Source organism: Mobula birostris, chromosome 2 (assembly GCF_030028105.1).
Source record: "Mobula birostris isolate sMobBir1 chromosome 2, sMobBir1.hap1, whole genome shotgun sequence".
In the NCBI taxonomy this organism is placed as follows: Eukaryota; Metazoa; Chordata; class Chondrichthyes; order Myliobatiformes; family Myliobatidae; genus Mobula; species Mobula birostris.
In genome coordinates this window covers 122,249,110-122,275,909 of record NC_092371.1, presented here as the reverse complement: position 1 = coordinate 122,275,909, position 26,800 = coordinate 122,249,110, and the positions used below count along the sequence as shown (strand labels likewise).

Below are 26,800 nucleotides of genomic sequence, written 5' to 3'. Positions count from 1 at the left end.
AGCATGCGTATAACTGAAGCCCGCTTGAAGCAGATGGGCACCTCAGACTGGTGAAGCGAGAGGTTGTCGATGTCAGTAAACAGCTTAGCCGTTGATTTGCTCAGGTCTTCAGTACTCAGCAGGTATGCTGTCTGGGCCAGATGCTTTCTGTGCATTCACTCTCCCAAAGGATGTTCTTACATTGGCCTCAGAGACTGAGACACAGAGCTGTTGGGGCTCACAAAGGTACCTCCATGTTCTGTTGAAAAAAGCAAACATAAAAAGCGTTGAGCCCATCTGGGAGCTAAACTGTATTGTCACTTGTGTTGCTTTGATTTGCTCTGTAAATGATGATGGCATTCAAACCCTGCCAAAGCTGTTGAGCATCATACTGTGATTTCAGTTTTGTCCAGAGTTGCTACTTTGTATGTGAGATTGCTTTCTGAAAGTCATTCCTGGACCTCTTGTACTCTCCTGGGCTACCAGTCCTGAACACCATGAATCTAGACCTCAGCAGATTATGGATCTCTTGGTTCATCCAGGGCTTCTGGGTTGGGGAAGTCTCCAAATGATTTTGTGAGATATTCATCAACAAGTGTCTGTAACAACAGTGGCATATTCTTTTAGGTTCTCTGATGAGTTCTTGAACATGCCCGATCCACCAGCTCCAAGCAATCCTGTATCTGCTCCTCTATCTCCCGTGACCAAATTATTGTTGTCTTTACCACTGGTGCCTTGCTTTTTACCTCTGCCTGCATGCAGAGAGGAGGAGGCAGCCAGATGATCGGGTGTCCCGAAATGCAGTGTAGGGATGGAACTACAGACATTCTTGATGGTGGTGTAGCAGTTGTCAAGTGCGTTGGGTCCCCTGGTGCTGCAGGTGAAATATTGATGGAACTGGGCAGAGATTTCTTCAAGCTAGCCTGATTGAAGGCCCCAGCAAGGATGTGAATGGTGTCAGTGTAGGCTGTTTCTTGTTTTGTTAACCATGACCGTCAATATATCGAGTGTTTGTTTTACATCTATCTGCCTTCGGCAATATGAAAACTACAGTCAGGCTCACAGCAGAAATCTCTTATTTCACAGTTAAAGTCACTTCGATCACATTTATTCCCCATTCTTAGATTTGGTCTGCACAACAAATGAACCTCTTGACCATGTCTGCATGCTTTTATGGTTTGATATGTTGCCGCATGATTGGTTGATTAGATATTTGCATTAACAAGCAGGTGTACAACTGTACCTCTTCCTTACCTGTACCTTTTACTCAAGTGCTCACACTACTGCCACAGGTGTACCTAATAAAGTGGCCATTGAGTATAATCTGAAGAAAATAAGTAAATCAACCAGGCTGCACTGACAATGAATGAAGCCTAAAAAGCAAGGGAAGCAATGCAAAAGAGCGCTGTGCCTTTGATGATCTTTGCGTAGTATCAGAAGGTTAAAGGGTAGCAAATGTTATTTTTTTGTTTAAGAAAGGTCATAGGGAAAGTCCTAGGAATTACAAACCAGCAAGTAAAACATAAGGGATGGGCTAATTATTGGAGAAAGTTCTTAGAGCCAGGATTTTCAAGTATTTGAAGAAACATAGTCTGAATTGGGATAAGCAGCATGGCTTTGTGAGGGTAGGTCATGCCTTACAAGCCTGATTGAATTCTTTGAGGATGTGATAAAGTGCATTAATGAAGGTAGAACAGTGAAAATGGTGTATATGGATTTTAGTAAAATGTTTAATGACGTTCCCCTATGGTAGGCTCATTCCGAAAGTCAGGAGGCATGGGATCCAGGGAAATATGCCTGTGTGGATTCAGAATTGGCTTGCCCATAGGGAGGCGGGGGGTGGTTGCAGATAGAACATAGTCCGCCTGGAGGTTCTTGACTTAAGTGGTATCCTAGGGATCCGTTCTGGGATCCCTAATCGTCATAATTTTTAGGACTTGGATGAGGAAGTGGAACAGTGGAACATTAAGGTTGGTGGTGCTGTGGATAGTGTAGAAGGTTGTCATAGATTTCAACAGGACACTGATAAGATGCAGGGCTGGGTCAGAAGTGGCAGATGGAGTTCAATCTAGAAAAATATAAAGTGATACACTTTGGAAGATTGAACATGAAGGCTCAGTACAGGGATAATGACAGGACTCAAGCAGTGTGGAGGAACAGAGGGGTTTTGGGGTCCATGTGCATAGATCCCTCAAAGTTGCTGTGGAAGTTGATAGGATGGTCAAGAAGGAGCATTGTTTGTTGGCCTTCATTAATTGGGGGATTGAGTTCAAGAGCCGCAAGGTAATGATGCAGCTTTATAGAACTCTGGTTAGACCACACTTAGTTCTGTTCAGTTCTGCTCACCTCATTTTAGGAAGGATGTGCAAGCCTTAGAGCAGGCACAAAAGATATTTACCAGGATGCTACCTGGATTATGAATCATGTCTTCAGAGGAAAGTGTGAGCAAGCTCAGGCTTCTCATTTTTGAGCAAAGGAGAAGGAGAAGGGACTTGAGAAAGGTGTGTAAGGTGATAAACAGACAGGGACAGAGTGGACAGCCTTCACCATTTTCACAGAGGGGCAATCGCCAATACAAGAGGTCATATTTTTAAGGTATTGGTTGAAGTATGGGGAGATGTCAGGGGTAGTTTTTTTACACATAGGAAGTGGTAAATAGAAGGAACACACTGTGAGGTGTAGTGGTAGAGGCAGATACATTAAGGCTATTTAAAAGATCCTTAGGTACATGGATGAAAGAACACTGGAGAGCTACATGAGAGGGAAAGGTTAGATTGATTTTGGAATAGGTTAAAAGGTCGACCCAACATTGTGGCTGAAGGGCCTGCACTGTGCTGTTCTGTTTTACATTCTATGTAAGATGATACTGTTAAACACCAGCTAGTTTAGAGATCCTCTTATTTTGAGATTATCCTTATAGCTATGAAAATGGGTAACTTTGGTCATTTTGGCATGTCACCAAAGACTCTAGCAAATTTCTAGAGATGGACTGTGAAGAGCATCCTGACTGTTTGCATCACTGTCTGGTATGGAGGATCCAATGCACTGGATCATAAGAGACTGTAGAGGGTTGTAGACTCGGCCAGCTCCATCATAGGCAGAAGCCTCCTCACCAGTGAGGACATCTTCAAGAGGCAGTGATTCAAGAAGGTGCCACCCATCATTAAGGACATTTATCTTCCAGGACATGCCCTCTTTTCATAATGACCATCAAGGGGGAGATACAGATTTCTGAAGGACAGTAGCTGGTTTGGGGTCTTTTGTTAGGAGAAAGACCACCAGGGAAGATACTCAGAGGATCCCACCTGAAGGGGAGACCCTATTGTAAGAAGTGTTTTATGCAGACAAAAGGTACAAAGGAGGAAGTGTCAATACTCTTGAGTTAGCCAGCTCATTCAAAATGGTCTTTAAGGGAAGTTTGAACTATGGCTGGTGCCTTTCACTCAGGATGTGGGTCCAGCACGTCAGTAATCAAGGTGAAGCATCCTAGACAAGCCCCCAAAAATGTAACATTCTCATCATTACCCATGAAATGCTGAGCCACATGACCATTGGCCGGAGTTAGCTAACAAGCCACCGTGAGAGGGTTACACTTATGATTTGAGCGTTGTTGCCATTACTAGTGACTTTGCAAAAAAAAAATGCAATCGTAGTAAGATGACTCTCACAAATGCAGAAATTGAATTTAAAAGTTTCTGTATTAGAGTCAAATAAAATCAAGACAAAAATATTTGGAGCCAAGCCAACATTAAGTGACTGAGCAACACTCACAAAATGCTGCAGGAACTCAGCACAACAGTCAGCTTCTATAGAGAGGAATAAGCAGTCTGCATTTTGGGCTGAGATTCTTTATCAGGACAGTGAGTTTTGTCCTCCCACACTGTGAAAGATGAAATTTGGAGTGTCTATATTTGTAAAAATGTTGTATGGTGATAGAAATTTTAAAAATTTGGTCATATGTCGAACACAGAAGAGCTGGTTCTTTTCAATTGCATTAAATAAGAACTGAGGGATCTGAGTCTTATCAGCTTTTAAAATGTTTAGTCCTGATAACACTTCCCATCTGATATTTACTGCTAGCCTTTTCATCCACCAGTTACTTCCAATGTGGTATAAAAATGTGGGCAGTGCTGTATTAAAATTCTTCCGCAGAAAAATGGTAGGACAACTTATTCCACATTCCATGCAATTGGGCATATGACTCATTTACCTACAGAGCCAGGGTTGATGGTTAATCATTCTGCGAGATAGCAGTTGATAACCAAGCATTCCTATCTGCTGAGTTGCCTTCCTTTTAAACAGAACATTGCTCTTTTGCCTTTTCTTTTAAACAACATGCCTCACCACAAAGCAGATCATTCATAAAGGCAATTGAGATCAAAGATAGATAACATTAAGTGTCCAGAGGGTAAAATGCCTGTGGTCTCAGCCATCTTTTCCACTGTACTAACAATGGTAATCCAAAACAATTCCAGATATCAAAAAATAAAATTAATAAGTCAGTCAACCATTTATACTATTTTATAAACAAATCAAGGAAATACATTTCAAAAGAAAGCTATTTGCATTTATAAATTGCCTTGTCATGTTGAAATAACTCGGCATGCCTGCAAAATATAACTCTTGTATGATACAGGCTTGCTGTGTAGGCAAATTCTGCAGCCATTCTCTGTTGCTGAATGCACACAAAAAGGATCCAGATGAATGATAATAATGTAGTGTAGGTGGAGAGAAGAATGTTGGCTGGGAAAACTTGCGGCTCATCTTCAAATAGTGGAAGGGCTTTATACCCTGTGGGCGTTTTTCATCTCATTACACCTTGTTCACATCTAGAAACAGGGGAGAGGTGGGAATGGAATTGACTGAACTATTGGCTTACATAACATCTTCCCCCATTCTGATTTGCGTAAGAGAATAAGAAACGCACAGGATTAGAATTAGGCTGTACAGCCAGCCCCCTTGAGTCTGCTCTGTTTTTCACTAAGATTATACTTGATATGATCTTTAGCCTTGTTAACTGAGCTGAGAAAGAATTTCTTCTCTCAAGGGGCTGTGAACCTTTGGAATTCTCTGCCCTGAAGAAGCATGATGCCGGAACATTAAATACATTCAAGGAAGTGATGGACAGATGTTTGAACTTTTGAGGAACTAAGAGTTATGTAGGTCAAACAGGAAAGTCCAAGAGAGGCCAAAGATTAGATCAGCCATGACCTTACTGAATGGGGTACAAGCTTGTGGGGCCAAATGGTGTACTTCTGCTCCTATTTCTTACCTTCTTCATTTTCCCTCCTTCATTAACCTTGATTCTATATTATCCATAACTGAGCGTACTTGATCCAGTCATAGCTCTCTGGGGTACAGAATTCCAAAGGTTCACAGCCCTCAGAAGTTACTTCTCATCTTAGTCTTACGCAATCACACTTACCCTGAAAGTAGGTAGAAGTCAAATTAAGACTGAATAGTAGTACTAATGGAAAATTGTTTTAAGTTTGATTTTAGACTCAGGCAGCACACACATGCCAGAAGATGCAAGACAAACCAATAATATACTGGAGCTCTTTTCAATAATTCAGTCCAAACTCCATGTCATGAATCAAAACATTGCGCTTGTTCTATGGACTGCAGGGATAATACATACTGACCATTCCAGGCAAAAACGAGAAGAAGTTTAGGACTTCCAAGGCAACCTTTGGTATTTCAGCAGGAGAGTCTGATCTTGGCCATCATTTGACAAGATACCCCATGCAAACTTTATTGAGAAAGTAAGGAGGCATGGGATCCAAGGGGACATTGCTTTGTGGATCCAGAACTGGCTTGCTCACAGAAGGCAGAGTGGTTGTAGACAGGTCATATTCTGCATGGAGGTCAGTGACCAGTGGTGTGCCTCAGGGATCTGTTCTGGGATCCTTACTCTTCGTGATTTTTATAAATGACCTGGATGAGGAAGTGGAGGGATGGGTTAGTTAATTTGCTGATAACACAAAGGTTGGGGGTGTTGTGGATAGTGTGGAGGGTTGTCAGAGGTTACAGTGGGACATTGATAGGTTGCAAAACTGGGCTGAGAAGTGGCAGATGGAGTTCAACCCAGAAAAGTGTGGATTGGTTCATTTTGGTAGGTCAAATATGATGGCAGAATATAGACTCTATGGCAGAATGGTAAGACTCTTGGCACTGTGGAGGATCAGAGGGACCTTGGGGTCTGACTCCATAGGACACTCAAAGCTGCTGCGCAGGTTGACTCTGTAGTTAAGAAAGCATACGGTCCATTGGCTTTCATCAATTGTGGAATTGAGTTTAGGAGCTGAGAGGTAATGTTGCAGCTATGTAGAACCCTGGTCAGATCACACTTGGAGTACTGTACTCAGTTCTGGTCACCTCACTATAGGAAGGATGTGGAAACCATAGAAAGGACGCAGAGATTTACAAGGATATTGCCTGGATTGGGGAGCATGCCTTATAAGAATAGGTTGAGTGAACTCGGCCTTTTTTCCTTGGAGCAACGGAGGATGAGAGGTGACCTGACAGAGGTGTATAAAATGATGAGAGGCATTGACCATGTGGATAGTCAGAGGCATCTCCCAGGTCTGAAATAGCTATCACGAGTGGGCACAGTTTTAAGGTGCTTGGAAGTAGGTACAGAGGAGATGTCAGGGGTATTTTTTTTTAGGCAGAGAGGCGAGTGCGTGGAATGGGCTGGCAGCGGTGGTGGTGGAGGCGGCAGATATAGTAGGGTCTTTTAAGAGACTCCTGGACAGGTACATGGAGCTCAGAAAAATAAGAGGCCTATGGGTAACCCTATGTAATTTCTATGGTAAGGACATGTTTGACACAGCTTTGTGGGCCGAAGGGCCTGTATTGTGCTGTAGGTTTTCTATGTTTCTAAATATGTATGTTAATGTACAGAAGGATCTTGGAATGAAGGTTGATAGTTTTCTAGAAGTGGCATCGGAAATGGTTAGGATAGTGAAAAAGGTTTTTTGTATGCTTGCCTTCATAGGTTAAAGCACTGCTTACAGTGTAGCACACTGGTTAAGATCTTACGGCTATTGTTGTAGAGTATTATTGCACTATTGTTGCAGTGGGTTCTGCTGGCAGTGTTTGGGTTATCGCTAAAGATAAAGGGTTGTGATGTTCATGCTTAGGACTGAAGTGTCATTCAATCAGGATGGTGGAATTGGGAGAAGGCGCCAGAGAACACTCGTTTTTTTTGACAGACACTGGGGTGGGTTGAGGTCTTTTTGGTGGGAGATGGAGAGAAAAGTAGCTTGAAAGGACCAGCTATAGGATCTGATCCAACGGGAATGCGTGACTCAATGGAGTCAAGAGGGGAAATCCTACCGTGATCAGTGAATAGGAGTTGGCGCCATGAGTACATCAGACACATCAGATTTTGGAACATTTGAGCTCCAACTTTATGCCCAATTGACTGTTTTAGTTGTGATAGGCCCTTCGTTTTTTCTCTTTCTTCTTTATTAATGGTTTAACATTCATAAATATATTTTCTTTATAATTGTATGCAGTGTACAGTCTGTTATTTCTTGCTGGTGGCCAATTGCATGGGCACAGTATTCACTCAGATCTGGGTTTGGGTGGGCAAATATACCCCAATTTCCTGGGTTTGGTGGGACCCAAGTCATATCAACCCTAGGTGTACGGAGTCTGAGAAAGGTGGTTTTCTTATTGCTGAATTTGGTAGCTGTTAGCAAAGGGCTAACAAACCACATCTCTAGACTTGGCATGGTAAAAAGGGGTTTCAATAGGAATTGGGATGTCAAAACATTGTTTGTACTGCACCTATTCAGTATAGTGTCCAGCTCTGGTTTCCACACTACAGAAAAGATGTTGTAGAAGTAAATCGAGGTGAGGAAGAGCTTCATCACGATGTTGGGTGCAATTACAAGGAAACATTGGATAGGATTAGTTTATTCTCACTGAAATGTAGGAAGCTGAGAGGTGATCTTATAAAATGTTTACAAAATTATCAGGGGAAGATATGGGATAAATGACCAGAATCTTTTTTTTACAGGGTAGGAGTGTCTAAAACCAGAGGGCTTGGGTTTGTGAGAGGGGAGAAATCTAAAGGATTTGAGTGGTAAGTTTCTGGCACAGAGGGTGTGAACTGCCAGAGGAGGTAGTGAAGGCAGGTGATTACAATGTTTAAAAGGCATTTGTTTAAAATGAAAGGTACTTGGAATAGGAGACGGATAAAGGTCTAATGTGAGCAACTGGGATTAGCATAAAAAGGCATCATGGTCCTTTCACACCTTGAAAGGAATTGGATAATTCCTTCCCCTACAGATGTTGCTTGGCTTGCTGAGTTCCTCCAGAAGATTGCTTGTTGTGTCTCTGGATACTGTACATTTCTCATGACAAATTTGAGAGCTTGGAGCCAATCTATTCATCTTTCCCAACATTCTGGACAGGTATACCTTTCCTTAAAACGGGGGAAAAATGTATGATCTACGGTAGGAGAAATCTAATAAATTATTATACCAAGACCATTTTATTCTGGTACTGCATCCCCCTTTGTAATAAAGTGTAAAGTAAGCAAATCTCAATACTGTGATTTAATTGCCTAGAGTTCCTCCCAGAACGAGACTGGAATTTCGCTATCAAATTCAAATTGGGTACAGTGATGTACTTAAGAAGCTAATGGAATTTCTTTTGTTTTTGTTTGTACTGTTATCATTAATTCCCCCATCTGCCTGCAAAGCACAATCAGTGCATATCAGGAGGTGGCCTTGCCTGGGGATATTTAATGTGTCTTCACTTACCATCAACTGAAGCACTGGGAGGTTTGGGAGATTTTTTGGTTCAGTTTATTGTGGAACATTCTGAATTCTTAGAGGGTCACTGGCCATCCAATTCTTTCCTTGGAGGATTCCTAAGCCAATTCCATGCTGACCACAGAATGATGGAGAAGCAACAGGCAGTTGAGGAAAACAATTCTAATGATCTAGGACAGAATAGGCATCCTTGAGGCATTGCGTGCAACAGCAGCTTCAGAACTGTATCCCAGCTGATTGCAATGGTAAAGGAAATTGTGGGGTTACACCTAGCAAGTTCCTCACTCTACCATTACAATCAAGCCAGAAGATCAAACTGACAAAGCAGAACTACACAGCAAAAATATTATCTCTTAGAGAAAGCTCAGTGATCTTGCAACCAATTGATAAGATCAAAATATGCCATGCTGCCACTTGAATAATAGATAATTAAACACTTTCTAGATAGAAGAGGCTTTTCTGGAGTACTGAAGCCAGTTTCGAATTTCACATGGAGGAGGATGTAGTCAAATAAAAACAAGTTCTGGGAACACTCAGCAGCACAGGCAGCATTGGTGGAGAGAGAAATAAAGTTGATGTCCCAGTACATCACGGGTAAAGCCCTTCCCACCACTGAGCACATCTACAAGGAGCGCTGTCGCGGGAATGCAGCATCCATTATCAAGAACCCCCACCATCCAAGGCCATACTCTCTTCTAACTGCAGCCTTTAGGAAGAAGATACAGGAGCCTCAGGACCAACACCACCAGGATCAGAAACAGTTGTTACCCTTCAGCATGAGGTTCTTCAACCAGTGAAGATAACTTCACTCACCCCATCACTGAACTGCTCCCACAACCTATGGACTTACTTTCAAGGACTCTTCATCTAATGTTCTTGATATCTATTGCTTATTTTTCATTATTTTGATTTTTTTCTTTTTTTATTTGCAGTTTGTTGTTTTTTTCACATTGGTTATTTGCCCATCTTGTGCAGATTCTCGTTGATTCTATTGTGTTTCTTTGTATTTACTGTGAATGTCCACAAGAAAATGAATAACAGGGTTGTTTATGGTGACATGTTTGCACAGTGATAATAAATTTACTTTGAACTTTGATGACATTTTATCACAACTGCTGTGTATTTCCAACATTTTCTTTTATTTCAGAATTTTAGTCTCCATTTTTAAATTATCTGGTGATGTTACAGTTCAGTAGACAAGAAAAATGGTCAATGTTTAAACAATGAATCCTAGCTTAAACAACTGCTTAACTCAGATAGGATCCTAAACTTTTCACAAAGATCATTCAATAATAATGATAGAGCTGAACATGATCATCCCACTGATAGGTCAAACCATCTTAATTGACTAGGGAGGGCCAGAAGACAAGTTTTACACTGTGTATTAGAATAAATATTAGATAGTTCTCAATTTACTTGTTCACAGGACATGGGCTTTGCTGGAAATGCTGGCATTGATTACCCATCACCGCTAAGGAGACAGTTAATATTCAACCACAATGGTGGATCTGTAGTTGAAAATTGGGCTTTATTTTCTCGGAAGGAACTGCAACTCTCTGGAAGTTGACTCTTGGTACATCTTTAAGAGGAAGCTGAATTGCTTACTGACTATGGCTGACATTTCATTAAACTCCATAGGTAGCAATTGATGATCACAATCCTGGGATAGTTTCAACTTCATTAATAGGGGAATTTTCTGGCTTCTTTGGAATCCTAACCTCTTCCACCTCTCTCAGGAAACTGGCTGAAGAGATGGGTGGAGAAAAAAGGAGTCCGCTATGATAGTTCAGATAATATGATACATATTGGCTCTTTTTCTATTAATATCAAACCTTTCAATAGTAAGTAGCTGAAATAAAGATGCTTTGCTAGAATCCCAAGAACCTTGCTCCTGCTCATCAGAAATGAAGCAGATGAGGAAAGCTTGGTATCAGACAGTTGCAAGGTCAATTGAACCAATGGGCAGTTAGATTATATCTAGGAAGTATCAAAAGCTTGACAGTGTACTGCTTGTTATTCTTAAATAGTTAATGAAATGCAGAGATGCATCATTCTTAAAAGAGATCATTCAGTCTGTAGTAGAAAATGGCAGGAGGTAAGGGTAATCCCAGACAAGTAAATGATAGCAAACCTGGCTACAATGTAAATGAAAGAGTGCAAGTGAGTGACTATGACAGTGTTGGAATTTTATACCAGTCACCAAAATCAGCGACTGAGTTTAAAACATAATTGCCTTGTGCGTGCAGGTTCATGTCTGTATTTAATAAAGGACCTGTTTCAGGACTGATCCCAGATTCTTAATACCTTTCTTATTCTATTTACAACCATCAGAGAGGAGGTAGGGGAGACTGAAGACCTATATTCTAACAATTCAGGAACTGTTCATTTACCTCCATGAATGCAATCTCATTACTCCTATTTTACACTTTGGAATTATTTTTGTAATTTACAGAATTGTGTCTTTGTACTGTACTACTGTTGTAAAACAAATTTTGTGTCACATATATCAGTAATAAATCAAATTCCAAAATCAAGAGCAACACTGCTCATGTTTGGAATCGCAACTAGGGCAAGGGAAAATTTCAGTATCAGTAATCATCCAACACAGGTGCCTCTACCACCTGTACCTTTTCAAGGCTGTCATACGACTGTCCATGTCAGATTACATCAGTCATTTGCATACATTTGGTGCATGGGATTTCCAGCTCCATTATCACTCTGCCAACAGACCATTGTTGGCGATGAAACTCCAATTATGAAGCAGCACTTAGTAATGGATGAGAAAGAATATTCTTGCTCACTTAAAGCAACCTAGAACATAGAACAGCACAGTGCAGGAGCAGGCCCTTTGGCCAACAATATTGTGCTGAACTAGCTAAAAAATAAATCAAAAACTGTCAAAAACAAATCTCTTCTACCTACACAATGTCCATCTTCCTCATATTCATGTTCCTATCTAAATGTCTCTAAAAAGCCTCTAATGTATTTGCCTCTACAACCATATCAGGCAACATATTCCAGTCATCCACCACTCTGAGTAAAAACGTACCATCTCACATCCCCTTTGAATTTGCCACCTCTCACATTCATGTCCTCTGGTATTAGACATTTATACCCTGGGAAAAAGATACTCCCTCTCTACTCTATCTATGCCTTTCATAATCTTATAAACTTCTATCAGATCTCCTCTCAGCCTCTGCCACTCCAAAGAAAACAACCCAAGTTTGTCCAGCCTCTCAAACCCTTAAGCCAGGCAGCACCCTGGTAATCCTCTTCTACACCCCCTCCAAACCCTCAACATCCTTCCTATAGTGAAGCGACTATAAATGTATGCAATATTCCAGATGTGGCCTAAACAAAGTTTTATAAAGTTGCAAAATAACATCTTGACTTTTGAACTCAATGCCTCGACTAGTTTTTGCAATTTTTGAAATATTTTGGTGTAAAGTTTCAACTATAAAACAACGAGCATGGCTTAGTATTAACATCGTTCATCCAAATCAGAAGGTACACACCAGAGACTGAAGCACATCCAGTAATCCATGGCAAGAATTCAATACAGGAGCCAATGAGTGCAGTAGTGAGGGAATACATTCAATAACGCTGATTTTTAAATAGCATTAAAGTCAGACCCCGTCTACTCTCTCAAGGAACAGCAGGCCACTTTCCCAAAGTCTTAGGCAATAATAGGTGACCAATTCAAGTTAAAGTAATCGTCATTCAACTATACGCATGTATACATCCTGGGCCAAGATGCAAAACAGTACATACAGACACATAGCACACAGCACGTATAGAATTGATAGCACTTACAGTCGCAAAGTAATATTAGCACATGTCCAAGTGGCATGTCCTGAAACCACATTCCTGCAAGAACAAGAATGTAGTAGTTCCTCATCTCCGGCAGCTTCAGCCGACGGTAAATCAGCTTGTCTTACAGGGAGCAAACACTACAGAGCAATCCTGATGTGAGAACTGGCAAGGAGAGGCCAGCACGGGTTCCACGTTTCAGCACACCTGCTGCGCCTGTTCTCTCCCACACCGCCTCCCACATCCTTCCCTGGGTTGCTGTAGCACTCACCTCTGTTCACTTCCACAACACCTGCGGTGCCTCCTTCCCTGGGAGGCTGTAACAGGCCATGCTGTGGCATGAGAGTTGGTCTGTGCAACAACCGAGGCTACGGAGCTCCCAATGAACTGGACTTGCAGCACTTTGGGGTATTATCAATATCCATCAGGATTTTGTGATCACAAGAAAAATGTTTAAGATGAATATTTAAAGATGTTAATGCTAAGCCACGCTTTTGTTGGACCCAGAGAGGCAAGTATGCCACGATCTTACTGGAAATTTTGCATCATCAACATGGTTTAGTGGGTTGAAGGTACTGTACCAGTGTTGATCTGTTCCACAATTTATGTTCTCTGAATATTTATCTGGGTTTTGAGTGTGGTCTTCTTATGCACTAATTTGCAGCTTTCACAGGGTAGAACAACAGACCCACTTCAGAACAACTTTGAAGCAGTGGATCAGCTGTTATTGAAGGACAATACTACCCACTCCTACATCTGTTTCCCTGGCACCATATCAAATTCCCTGAGATATTCTGTTATCTTTATTTTCAGCCAGCTGAGCACTGTTCCTGAAGAACGTGTATTGCTCGTAATTTTCCCCATTTAAGTGGTGACAGCATTTGTTTATATTAAGTACTGACGTACAACAACCTTGCATTTTATCCAATTTGTATTGTAATTTTCAGCCACTTCCTTTAATTCTATAAATTTGATATCAGGAAATTTCAGACCAAATTAGACAGTAGTGGGCTTCTGTATAAGGCTGCTCCATGCCAGCCAGTTGCCTGGCAAAATGTCAGATGGAATCTGCAGTTGTGGGAGGTTATCCCTCATTTACAGATTTCCCTGCTTGCTGGACTGATCTGCAACATTGTTCTGAAGGGTGCATGGTAGGATAAGGGATGAGGTTCTGTTTTGGGAGTTCAGGGAGTTGGGTGCTAAATTAACGGGCGGGACCGCCAGGGTTGTGATCTCAGGATTGCTACCTGTGCCACGTGCATGGTAGGCTAGAACTAGGAAGATTATATGGTTTAAAAATGGCTAAGGAGTTGGTGTAGAAGGGAGTGCATAAGACTGTTGGATCATTGTGCTCTCTTCCAGGGAAGGTGGAACCAGCACAGATGGGATGGTTTGCACCTGAACTGGAGGGGGCTAATACCCTAGTAAGAAGGATTGTTAATGCTGCTAGGTGGGGGTTTAAAATGGAGCTGCAGGGGGATGGAAACCAGAATGGCAGTACAGTTAGTGGAGAGATTGTAGAGGCAGGTGTTGATAAGACCTCAGACAAAGTTAGTAAACAAAAGGCTGAGTATGCTGTGACTAGTGTATATTTCAATACAAAAAGTATTGTAGGAAAGGCAGATGACAATGCTGAAGATGAGATAGCTGGTTTGCAAACAGAGACAATGTGTAGAAAAGGAGAGGCTGTTGATAGGTCAAGATAGCAGTCAACAGGATGAGTTGAACGCCAAAGGTGGACAAAATCGAAAAAAGTGAATACAGGACTGAAGGTGTTGTATCTGAATGCAAACAGTATACAGAATAAAGTACATGAACTTGTAGCACAGTTGCAGATTGGCTTATATGATGTTGCAGAAATCACTGAGTCATGGCTGAAAGAAGCTTAATTTCCAAGGATACACATTGTATCAAAAGGACAGGCAGGTGTTGCTCTGTTGGTAAAACATAAAGTCAAATCATTAGAAAGAAGTAACAGTGTCGGAAGGTGTTTAATCATTGTGGATAGAGCTAAGGAAATGCAAGGGTAAATAAACCTTGTTGGGAGTTGTGTACAGACCCCAAACAGTAGTTAAGCATGTGGTCTACAAATTACAACAGGAGATAGTAAATGCATGCCAAAAGGGCAATATTATAATATTACATCAGGGTTTCAATAAGCAGGTAGATTGGGAAATATTAGGTTGTGCCGGATTTCAAGAGGGGGAATTTCTAGAGTGCCTATGAGTTGGCTTTTGAGAGCAGCTCATGTTGAGCCCACTGGGGGATCAGCTATTCTAGATTGGGGGTTATGCAATGAACTGGAATTGATTAGAGAGCCTAAGGTAAAAGAACCCTTAGGGGTAAGTGGTCATAATATGATCGATTCACCCTGGAATTTGAGAAGGAGAAGCTAAAGTCAGGTATATCAGTATTACAATGGAGTAAAGGGAATTACAGAGGCATGAGAGAGAAGTTGGGCAGAATTGATTGGAAAAGAACACTGACAGGGATGATGGCAGATCAGCAATGGCTGGAATTTCTGGAAGCAACTAGGAAGGCATAGGATATATAGATCTCAAAGAGGAGGAAGTAATTTAAAGGCAAGATGACACAACCATGAGAAGTCAAAGCCAACATAAAAGCCGAGAGGGCATATAATAGGGTAAAAATTAGTGGGAAGTTAGAGGATTGGGAAGCTTTTAAAAACCAGCAGAAGGCAACTATTGAAGTCATTAAGAAGGTAAAGATGGAATATGAAAGTAAGCTAGCTAGTAATATTAAAGAGGATAACAAAAGTTTCTTTAGATATATAAAGTGTAAAAGAGAGGTGTGAGTGGATATTGGACCGCTAGAAAACAATGCTGGAGAGGTAGTAATGTGGGACAAGGCAAATTAACTGGCTAAGTATTTTGAATCAGTGTTCACTGTGGAAGACACTAGCAATATGCCAGAAGTTCCACATGTCAAGAGTCACGAAATATGTGAAGTTACTTTTACCAGACAGAAGGTTCTTGCAAAACTTAAAGGTCTGAAGGTCGATAAGTCACCTGAACTAGATAGTGTACACCCCAGGGTTCTGAAAGAGGTGGCTGAAGAGATTGTAGAGGCATTAGTGATGATTTTTCAAGAATCATTGGACCTTGGCATGGTTCTGGAGGACTGGAAAACTGCAAATGTCACTCCACTCTTTAAAAAAGGAGGGAGGCAGCAGAAAGGAAATTATAAACCAGTTAGCCTGACCTCCGTGGTTGGGAAGATGTTGGAATTAATTGTTAAAGATGAGGTTATGGAGTACTTGGTGACACAGGACAGGATAGGACACAGTCAGCATTGTTTTCTCAAAGGAAAATCTTGCCTGATGAACCCTTTGGAATTCTTTGAGGACATTACAAGTAGGATAGGTAAAGGGGATACAATGGATGTTGCATATTTGGATTTTCAGAAAGCCTTTGACAAGGTGCCACACATGAGGCTGCTTACCAAGTTAAGAGCCCATGGCATTATAGGAAAGTTACTAGCACAGTTAAAGCATTGGCTGATTGGTAGAAGGCAGCTAGTGGGAATAAAAGGATATTTTCTGGTTGGCTGCCGGTGACTGGTGGTGTTCTGCAAGGATTGGTGTTGGGGCTGTTTCTTTTTATGCTGTATATCAATGATTTAGATGATGGAATAGGTGGTTTTGTTGCCAAGATTAATAGATGATAAGAAGATTGGTGGAAGGGAAGGTAGTTTTGAGGAAACAGGAAGGCTGCAGAAAGACTTAGACAGACTAGGAGAATGGGCAAGAAAGTGGCAAATGAAATACAATGTTGGAAAAAGCATGGTCATGCACCTTGGTAGAAGAAATAAATGCGTAGACTATTTTCTAAATGGGAGAAAATCCAAAAATCTGAGAAGCAAAGGGATTTAGGAGTCATTCTGCAGAACACCCTAAAGGTTAACTTACAGATTGAGTCAGTGGTCAGGACGGCAAATGCATTCATTTCAAGAGGTCCAGAATATTAGAGCAGGGATGTGATGCTGAGGCTTTATATGGCACTGGTGAGGCCTCACCTTTTGTATTGTGAACAGTTGTAGGCTCCTTGTCTAAGAAAAGATGTGCTGCCATTGGGCTTGTACTCGCTGGAATTTAGGAGGATGGTGGGGGTCAAACCTTTCGAATGTTGGAATGCTGAAAGGCATAGACAGAGTAGATGTGGAAAGGATATTTCCCATGGTGGGGGAGTCTAGGACAAGAGGGCACAGCCTCAGGATAAAGGGGCATTCATTTAGAACAGAGATGCAGAGAAATTTCTTTAGCCAGAGGGTGGTGAACTTGTGGAATTTGTTACCACAAGCGGCTGTGGAGGCCAGGTCATTGGATGTATTTAAGGTGGAGATTGATAGGTTCTTGATTGGCCTCAACATCAAAGGTTACAGGGAGAAGGCCGGGGAGTCGGGCTGAGAAGGGGATGAGAGGATCAGCCATGATTGAATGATGGAGACGACTCAATGGGCCAAATGGCCTAATTCTAAATGGTCTTATGATCTATGTCCAGGGTCAATTCGGGAGGATGAAGATTGAAGTTGGTGAGTCCAGATGTCATGGCCCAGACTGAAGACGAAAATTGATGGAGTCAGGAAGTCAAGACCTGATAGTCAAAGCCTCTGGATCAGTGTGTCCAGAAGTTGGAGATCTGATATCTGCGACTGCGAGACATCAGAGCCAATGTCTATGAGTCTGAGAGGTCAAGACCAAGGACTCCAGAGGTAGTCTGTCCTGGGGTTGGAGGGTTGTGTGGGTGTGTGTAAGTAGATGGGTGGGAAGGAAAAAAGCAAAGGGTTTGTTTTGCTGTTGTTGTGGTGGCCAGTCCAGGGTCTGGAGGTAACACTTGTGGGCTGCCTCGCACATCCTTAAATTGCATTGGTTGTTAATGCAAATGACACATTTCACTGTATGTTTCAATGTGCATGTGATAAATAAATGAATCTGATCTGACTTCATTCATTGCTGACTTCTGAACTTAGCTTTTACAGAACTGCCATTGTGAATTTCATCCTAATTGCTGGGGCTCTGTCTTGGGAGTGGAGCCTTCTGACATAATGCCATTTGTGTATTTTTGTGGAGGTGGTTGGGTAGCAATGCAAACGTGGATGCGAGGCAAAGTTAGTCCTGGTCTAGATGAAAAATCTAATGTAAATGATTGTTGTTCAGCTAAGCCGATGTCGAACCTGATGAAATTTTGGATGTTAACATGCATCAGTGATATTCAGAAACATTCATAAATCACTGCAAACCATTAAGACAATAAAAAGTTCACATTTCTTAAAGGCCAAAAACTATTGAATGTACAACCTTGTGAACAGATGCACCACTAGGCTTTCTGGCACCAGCACAGGCTTGTGCTCTGCTGCTGAGTTAAATGAGGAGTTCAGGAGTCCAGATTGCTTCAGAGAAATCAGGAAAGAATGCTGGCACATCTGGAATTTCCACACTTGTGCAATAATACCAAACTATGTGATACATGTATGGAAAAATGTCAGTGATTTCACATTGGACCGCATGCTTTTCTCAGCAAGTTCTAGCCAACATTATGAAAAAAGGGAATTATTCTCTAATTCAGACTTCGGAGTTCAGATCTGCTGATGAGTCCACTTGCATGATGTTAACAACATCCAGTCTTCTGCTTCATGATGTACCTTGGCAGAAGTCTCAGAGAGGTATGGGATTGAAAGGAAGAGGAGGCACCAAGCTGGTGTGAATTACTACAGTAAGTGGCGTACTGCTCATTATATGACTTAATTCTATTACATCTGCTCTTTTCCATTTCATTCACTGGAACAAAGTCTGGTGTGACTACATGCTGCTTTAGATTACAACACCTACCCTAATCTACACTTTCAACAACTTTTTTCTATTCCCCTCCTGGATTCACTGCCCTCATGAGCTAGCATGGCCATCAATTCAACCACGCCCAATCCTTTTGTCTCCATTGACCACACACATAAACACTCCAGCAGCAGTGAAAAGACTGAAATCAGTAACGAAAGCCTCAGCTCATTGTATCCCCACCTCATTTGGCAGAAGTGAGGTCAAATGTCATGTAGCTGCTCTGCTTCAACTAAGGTTAGCTAATTAAGCACATAGACAAGTATGTAACAGGTATCTTCTGACCATGCGCAGTACAGACATTGTGACATTATTAAGTGCTTAAACTGAAGGGTTTTTTTTAAACACACAGACATATACAGTAGGGCCCATTTGGGAGCCTAGGTCAACTATCACAGAAGAACAAAGCCGATTCTACATCACTAAAAGCATAGCTAGTGCTGGGCTATCATATATACCCTACAATGGGTACTTAGGTTTATCAAATACCATTAATCAGAAAGTTAAGATTATTGTGATATACCAAAACATTTGCAGGCTATAGAGCAGATGTTCAAAGGACCTGACTCATTTTCTTTAGATCTTGTGCTGGTTTTCCCTCTGATGGATGTCAAATGGATTAGATGCAACATTTGTTTTATTGTGAAACTTGAAACAACTTGCAAAAACACCACAGTAAGAATTTAGCAAGATTTAATTTGGCATATTTTCCTAATATATGAGATGTAATTAACTGTTAATGTAATCCTCATGTTATATCATGTAGCATACATTAATCTAACTGAAGGTACAAAATCCTTAGCTATGAAGTTATTATTTCCAAGAGATAAAGTGCACTATGAAACAAAATACCAAGAAACCTCACCCACAACGTTTGCAAACTAAAGCATTTCACTGAAAAAAAAAGCAGCATGGCTGCCAAAAATGAAGATTAAATATCTTCGACATGAAAAAACTAGAATATAATTTTTTATCAGTTGTTGGTTCTATGCACCTACAACTTGCAATGTATATCTCCTTTAACCTTTCGCCCTCTCACCTTCAAGTTATGTCCTCTAGTATCTGACATTTTCCACTTAGGGGAAACTGGCATAATATAAAATTACAAAATAAAAACAAAAAACATAATCTTTTGAAAACTTTTTTCAGGTTGCCCCTCAGCCTCCGATGCTCCAGGGAAAACCATCTAAATTTGGCCAACCTCCTTATAACTAATACTCTCTATTGTGGGGAAAATTCTGGTGAATCTCTTTTGCACCATCACTAAAGCCTCCAATTCTTTCCTGTAATTTGATAAGCAAAACTGCACACAATCTACAAAATGTAGTGTAACCAATGATATACAGCTATAACATGACTTCCAAACTTTTATACTTAACACTCCACCCTCGCTGTATCCGCACCTTGTCTGGAAGAAAGGAGGTCAAACATCATGTAATAGCTCTGCCTCAACAAAGCACATAGACAACAGGTATTCTCTGACCATGTTGACAGAATCTCAGATGGTGACGAGCTGGTGTACAGGAGTGAGATAGGTCAGCTGACTGAGTGGTGTCGCAACAACAACCTTGCACTCAATGCCAGTAAAACAAAGGAATTGATTGTGGACATCAGGAAGGGAAAGTTGGGAGAACACACACCAGTCCTCATCAAAGAGACAGCAGTGGAAAGAGTGAGCAGCTTCAAGTTCCTGGATGACAAGATCCCTCTCTGCATTCAATGCTGTTAAGGGTTCTGCCATTTATTGTGTACTTTCTTCTTAAAATTGACATCCCAAAGTGAATCAGCTCATGCCAGTCTGGATTAATTGGAGGCAACTAACCTCTTGCTCAATGTCGACAAGACAAAGGAGATGGTTATTGACTTCAGGAGAACTCGCACCACTTGTGCCCCTCTTTATATCAGTGGCACAGCAGTAGAAACTGCAAGCAGATTCAAACTCCTGGGAGTGCACATCTTGCACAATCTCTCATGATCCCAGAACACATTCTACACAATCAGGAAAGCTCAGCAGCACCTTTACTTTCTGAGGACGCTAGAGAGAGCCGGTCTATGCACATCCCTTCTCACAACCTTCTACAGAAGTGCAGTAGAGAGTATTCTATCATGAAAATGAACTACAGTGGACCAGAAGACTCTACAACAGGTAGTCAAAATTGCCCAATGCATTACCAGCACCAGCCTACCTGCCAACAAGGACTTATTGTATAAAAATGTGCTGGGAAAAGGCCAGTAGTATCATGAAGGATCTCACTGTGCTCATGGACTGTTTGTCCCACTGCCATGAGGGAGGAGACGACAGAGCATCCAGGCCAAGACCACCTGACACAAAAACAGTTACTTTCCCCAAGTAGTAAGTTTGATCAACACCTGCACCCACTAACCGCCCCCCCCCCCGACCACTATTTCATTATTTCCTCTCAGCGTTGCCTTATATACAGTCATTCCTGTTTCTGGTGACACTTTATAGACATACAATCAATCTATGTGTATAAGCTATCTTACGTATTTATATTTATTGCATTTTTTTCTTATTGTTTTTTATCCAGAGTAACAATTATTTCATTCTCTGTTACCTTGTGTACTGGAAATGACTTAAACAATCTTAAGTATTGAACTTTAAACACCATCTACCATTTATCTGTCAATGTTTATGATTGGCCCGTTGAATCCTTTGACAACTTCCCTTATTGGTTCAAGTTTCAAGTTTAAGTTCATTGTGATGGGCATACATATCCATGGTATAAATGCCATGAAAATTAGCTTTTTGCAGCAGCAGCACAAAACATTACAAACATGATAAAGTTAAATTCACATAAGTTGGACAAAACTTGTGTAACAAAATCAATAAAACAAACTCCACCAATTTTGTATTGTCTGCAAACTTATTCATTAGTGCACTGTAATTTTTCAGAACCAGGTTTATCAAAAGCGGAATTATTATTACTGACAATAAACAATTAGAGACGATTTAAATAGAGTAAGATCCAACATGCATTTACATTAATGCAATTTACATAAACAAGGGTTTAATCGGATCTGACATTGCTGAATTTCTCACCAGTTCTAGGAGGGGGGAAATCGATTTCATATTATTTCTGTTTTAAAAAGGAAAATGCAGTATTGCCTTATTCTTGTACAGGGTCTAGGAAAATTTACTTCCACTCCAGTTCTGTTCAATATAAAATGGCTGATGAAGCCAAGACAACTAACTAACCTTCTGCTAAGGCCCTCTGACAGTTGTTTTGATCGAGGCATAGTGCAAATAAACAGATCTTTCTTGAGAAGAGCAGACTCCAACAATAATCAGACTGCCTTTTTTTTAATATATACGGCAGGGCACCTCTATAACCCACACGTCTAATCTCATCTCATTGATAGGAACACCTGATTCCAAATAGCTTTTGTAGAAGGCATCACGCCAGAGATTCACATACTTCTTCCAACAAATGCATGTAATATTGAATAATTTTTCTCAATAAGAAATGAACAAGTATAACATTTGTGTGTTATTTATTTAATTTGGTTCTCTTTATCTTGTTTTAGTACTTGTGTGCAGATCTGATCACATTTAAGTCATATTTATGTAGAAATAAAAAAATTCTATGGGGTTCACAAACTTTCTAGCACCACTGGGCAACTGTTGCTGACAAGGGAAGCCAAAGATGGCATAAAAGCAAAAGAGAAGGCATATAATACAGCAAAAATTAGTGGAAAGTTATAGAATGGAAAAGCTTTTAAAAACCAACAAAAAAATCCTAGGGAGAGTAAAGATGAAATTTGAAGGTACATTAGCTAATAACAATAAGGAAGGTAACCAAAAGATTTTTTCAGGCATACAAAGAGTAAAAGCGAGGCAAAGATGGATATTGGGCTGTGAGGAAATGTCACCAGAGAGGTAGTAATGGGGGACAAAGATATTGTAGGCAAACTTAATAAGTGTTTTGTGTCAGTCTTTGCTGTGGAAGGCACAAACAGCATGCCAGAATTTTGAGTGTCAGGGGGCTGATGTGAGTTAGTTGCTATTACTAAGGAGAAGGTGCTTGGGAAGCTGAAAGGTCTGAAGGTAGATTCAGCTAGACTACATTCTAGGGTTATGAAAGAGGTAGTTGAAGAGATTGTGGAGGCATTAGTAATGATCTTTTGAGAATCACCATATTCTGGAATGGTACTGGAGGACTGGAAAATTACAAATGTCACTCCACTCTTTAAGAAGGGAAGGAGGCAGAAGAAAGGAAATTATAGGCCAATTAGTCTGACTTTAGTGGTTGGGAAGATGTTGGTATCCATTATTAAGGATAAGATCTTGGGGTGCTTAGAGGCGCAAGATGTTGTTGTCCATTATTAAGGATGAGTTCTCGGGGTACTTACATTGCACAAGATGAAGTAGGCCAAAGCCAGCATGGTTTCATTCAGGATAAACCTTGCCTGACTAATCTGTTGGAATTCTTTGAGGAAATAACAGACAGGATAGACAAAGGAAAGTCAATGGATGTTGTTTACTTGGATTTTCAGAAGGCCTTTGACAAGGTGCTGCTCAGGAGGCTGCTTAACTTTATTACGGAAAAGACACTAGCAAGAACCGAAGACTAGCTGACTGGCAGGAGGAAAAGTGTGGGAATGAAGGGGGTCTGTTCTGCTTGGCTGCCAGTGACTAGTGGTGTTCCGCAGGGGTCGGTATTGGGACTGCTAATTTTCACATTACACCTTAATGATTTGGATGATGAAATTGATAATTTAGCGGGTAAGTTGGCAGATAATAGGTGGACGGGCAGGAAGCGTTGAGGAAGCAGGAAATATGCAGAAGGACTTAGACAGATTGGGAGAATGTATAAAAGAGTGGCAGATGGAATATAGTCATGCACTTTGGTAGAAGGAATAAACGTGTAGACTATTTTCTAAACAGGAAGAAAATTCAAAAAGTCAGAGGTGCAATGGGACTTGGGATTCATTGTGCAGAATTTCCTAAAGGTTAACTTGCATATTGAGTCCATGGTAAAGAAGGTAGCATTCATCTCCAGTGGACTGAATATAACAATAAGGATGTGAAACTGAGGCTTTAAAAGGCATTGGCCAGACCACACTTGGAGTATTGTGAACAGTTTTGGGGCCCTTGTCTAAGAAAAGATATGCTGACATTGGAGAAGTTCCAGAGGAGGTTCACAAGAATGATTCTGGGAATGAAAGGGTTAATATACAAGGAGCATTTAATGACTCTGGGCCTGTACTTGCTGGAGTTTAGGGCCTTATTGAAACCTATCAAATACTGAAAGGCTTAGGTAAAGTGGATGTGGAGAGGATGTTTTCTATGGGAGTCTAGGACCAGAGAGCACAGCCTCAGAATAGAGTGATGTCCATTTTGAACAGAGGTGAGAAAAAATTTCTTCAGCTAGAGTTCAAATTTCAAAGTGAAAAGTAAATATATTATTGAAGTAGATATTTGTCACCATATACAACCCGATATTCATTTTCTTGTGGCATACTTAAAAAATCCATAATAGCATTAACGAAATACCCACCAACTTGAGCATTCAACCAGTGTGCAAAAGCTAACAAACTGTGTAAATACATACATACATACATAAATAAATAAATAAGCATTAACTACTAAGAAAATGAGCTGAAGAGACCTGGAAAGTAAGTCCATAGGTTGTGGGAATATTTTAATAACGGGGCTAGTGAAGTTATTCCTTCTGTTCAAGAGCTTGATAGATGAGGGCTAATAACTGTTCCTGAACCTGGTGATAAGAGTCCTGGGGCTTCTATAGCTTCTCCCTGATGGCAGCAGCGACAAGAAAGCATGTCTTGCGTGGTGGGGATCCTGATGATGGATGCTGCTTTCCTATGACAAAGCTTTGTGTAGATGTGCTTAATGGTGGTGAGGGCTTTACCCGTGATAGACCATCTGTACCCACTACTTTTTGTAGGGTTTTCTGTTCAAGGGCTTTCGTGTTTCCATACTATGCTGTGATGCAATCAACGTACTCACCACTACATGTCTATAGAGGTTTATCAAAGTTTCTATAGATGGGTGGTGAATCTGTGGAATTCATTGCCCTGGGTGGCTGTGGAGGCCAAGTCCAGAAGTATACTTAAAGCAGAGTTTGAAAGGTTCTTGATTAGTCAGGGTCAAAGGTTATTGGAGAAGTCAGGAAGATAGGGTTGAGAGGGAAAATAAATCAACCATGCAGAAATGGTGGAACAAGTTTAATGGGCTGAGTGGCCTAATTCTTCTCCTATGTCTTAATTCCCAGTCCTGAATCACAGATTCCCAGAAGAAAGTGGGGAATTAAACACTCCCTCAAGCAGGCTTTGGTAACGTTCTTGCATCCTTTCCACTAACTAGCAGGTTATCACCTGAAGTGATGGAGAGGGCGTTTGTTTTGAGAGTCTTGTGTCTGACGTGGTCCACCTGTTAGAGTTGACCAAATGCAACTGGAGCTGTAAAGCCCACAGTGAAGGAAAAAAGAACTATCAATATTCAGAGGATGAGTCAAATAAATAATTAGGTGACAGCCACACGATCTTAAACAACTGAAGATTTTAAGATGAGATATGAAGTTCTTCAGTTTTTAGCCATGGGTAAAGATCAGAATAGTTGAGTGATGAGTTTTGATTTCAAAGGAAGGTAAGCCATGGAAGAGAATAAAAGATTTAGTAAGAAAACCAAGAAAGATTGGGGAAAGTACAAAGGGGTTTGTTTGAACAAAGCAGCATTTGTTATGTAAAACAAAAATTATTATTTGCCACGTAGAGAGAGATTGGGGGCTTCTGGATACGTACATGTTGTTACACAGCTTGTAATGCATTCTTTATTTTCATGCACAAAATTATGAGCATAAACACAGCCTGCAAAATGTCCGGATACCGACACAGAAGGGAAGGCCTACTTTGTAATTGCTTAAAAGTGGCAAGTAGTCATATGGCAATGTCACCCTGCTCCTCTACCTCACATGCTGCACAGCATTCATGCAGCCCTATGCCCAGATCTTGGCTTGACACTCAGCGATTTCTGGTAGAATTACAGACGATTCAACCTTCAATTTCCAACTCACCTTCTTCTCTGCTTCCCTGGAAAGTACACATGAAAAATGCCTTGGCTATTTGGTTTATGGATGGAATGAGGTTTGAAGAATTGGAAAAAATGACGACAGATGTCACTGGGGATTGACACATTTAATTCAAATGAAAATATATCAAGTAATGTAATGATATCATGTTTAACCACAAATTATTCTCCAACCACTGGGCAGAGGTTTGTGAGATTAGTCACAGGCTAATTCTTCATTCTTTCAATCAAGCCTTAGAGCAGAGCTATTAATAAACGAAGTGTACTGTACCGTAGTATCCACTGCCTTCACTTTCCTTGTGGGAATATGGCAAGGAGCTGGTTTCTCCTGTGACATCAGCAAACTGCCCTCTGCTCCCATTGTAATGATCACAACAATGCAACCCTTCTCCAACAGTATGGAGCCTGCCTTTCCAGCATCTTCAATGTTAGATACTTCAATGCCAGTTAAGATCTCTGCCTGCAACAAACCAACAGGATTACCATGATTTGATAAACCTGTCCTTCTTTAAAAAAAATTAGACAACCTATTTGCCTTGTTAATTACACATGCAAAAGCGTTCTTTCTTTCCCCCCAAACTTCAAGCACTTACTGTATTTAGATTTAAAAATGGCAATAAGCACCTGAGGTTTAAGAAAATAAAAGTTTTAGACATCTGAAACTTAAAAAAATGGTAAGCTACAGTATGTTTGAACATCTTTCACAAACTGATAGAAATGAACTTATCTTTATTCATTCAGTTGCACAATTATCCACTGGTGGCTATTTGGGAAAACAAATCTATGTTGATTTATTCTCAACACCGCAGTGTCTGGAATAAAAGGTAACACACCATGATTGTGACTTTTGATTTCGGAAGGTACAAAGGAGCTGGTAAGTCTTTTTAAAGAACACACCAAGATATTCTTTACTTCAACATCGGACAGATGATTCCATCTACGTGAACTGTATGCTTCATGCTGGAGTGCTAAGACTTAGAATGAAAGAACAGATCAGTACAAGTACAGGTCCTTTAGCATAATGAATTCATGCCGATCAATTTGATATGCTGTACAAGATCTCCAGTCCCTTCCACTCAACAGCACCACTCCAACACTCATTCTTGCAACTTAGCTATTGAATCCTCAATCTAAAACCTTCTTTATCAGTATTTTTTATTTTCGCTCTTGAAGATGCATTCACACAAGTATTCATTATTTCATTGTATTGTGGATCTGCAATATTATAAAAACATTCAGGGTTTTGCTTTCATTGCACATCTCCAGAGTTAACTCAGGTCAGTGTTCTTTCCTGAAATAGAAAAT

At 40.7% G+C, this 26,800-nt stretch overlaps 2 protein-coding genes across 5 annotated transcripts in view; one reads left to right on the top strand and one right to left on the bottom strand.

Moving 5' to 3' along the window:
- Nucleotides 1-17,519, top strand: part of mrpl33 (mitochondrial ribosomal protein L33) — a 148,435-nt gene extending 130,916 nt beyond the window's left edge. The window contains exon 6 of the mRNA XM_072247305.1: nt 17,096-17,519. Coding sequence (XP_072103406.1) covers nt 17,096-17,121 — 26 coding nt within the window. The 3' untranslated portion in view covers nt 17,122-17,519. The remainder of the gene's footprint in view (nt 1-17,095) is intronic.
- Nucleotides 1-26,800, bottom strand: part of rbks (ribokinase) — a 155,834-nt gene that overhangs the window by 16,137 nt on the left and 112,897 nt on the right. For 3 of the 4 annotated variants that reach the window (XM_072247261.1, XM_072247252.1, XM_072247284.1), the window contains exon 7: nt 25,767-25,955. The exons of the other annotated variant lie outside the window; for it this stretch is intronic. In XM_072247261.1, the coding sequence (XP_072103362.1) occupies nt 25,767-25,955 (189 nt within the window). The remainder of the gene's footprint in view (nt 1-25,766; nt 25,956-26,800) is intronic. 4 annotated transcript variants of the gene reach the window in all.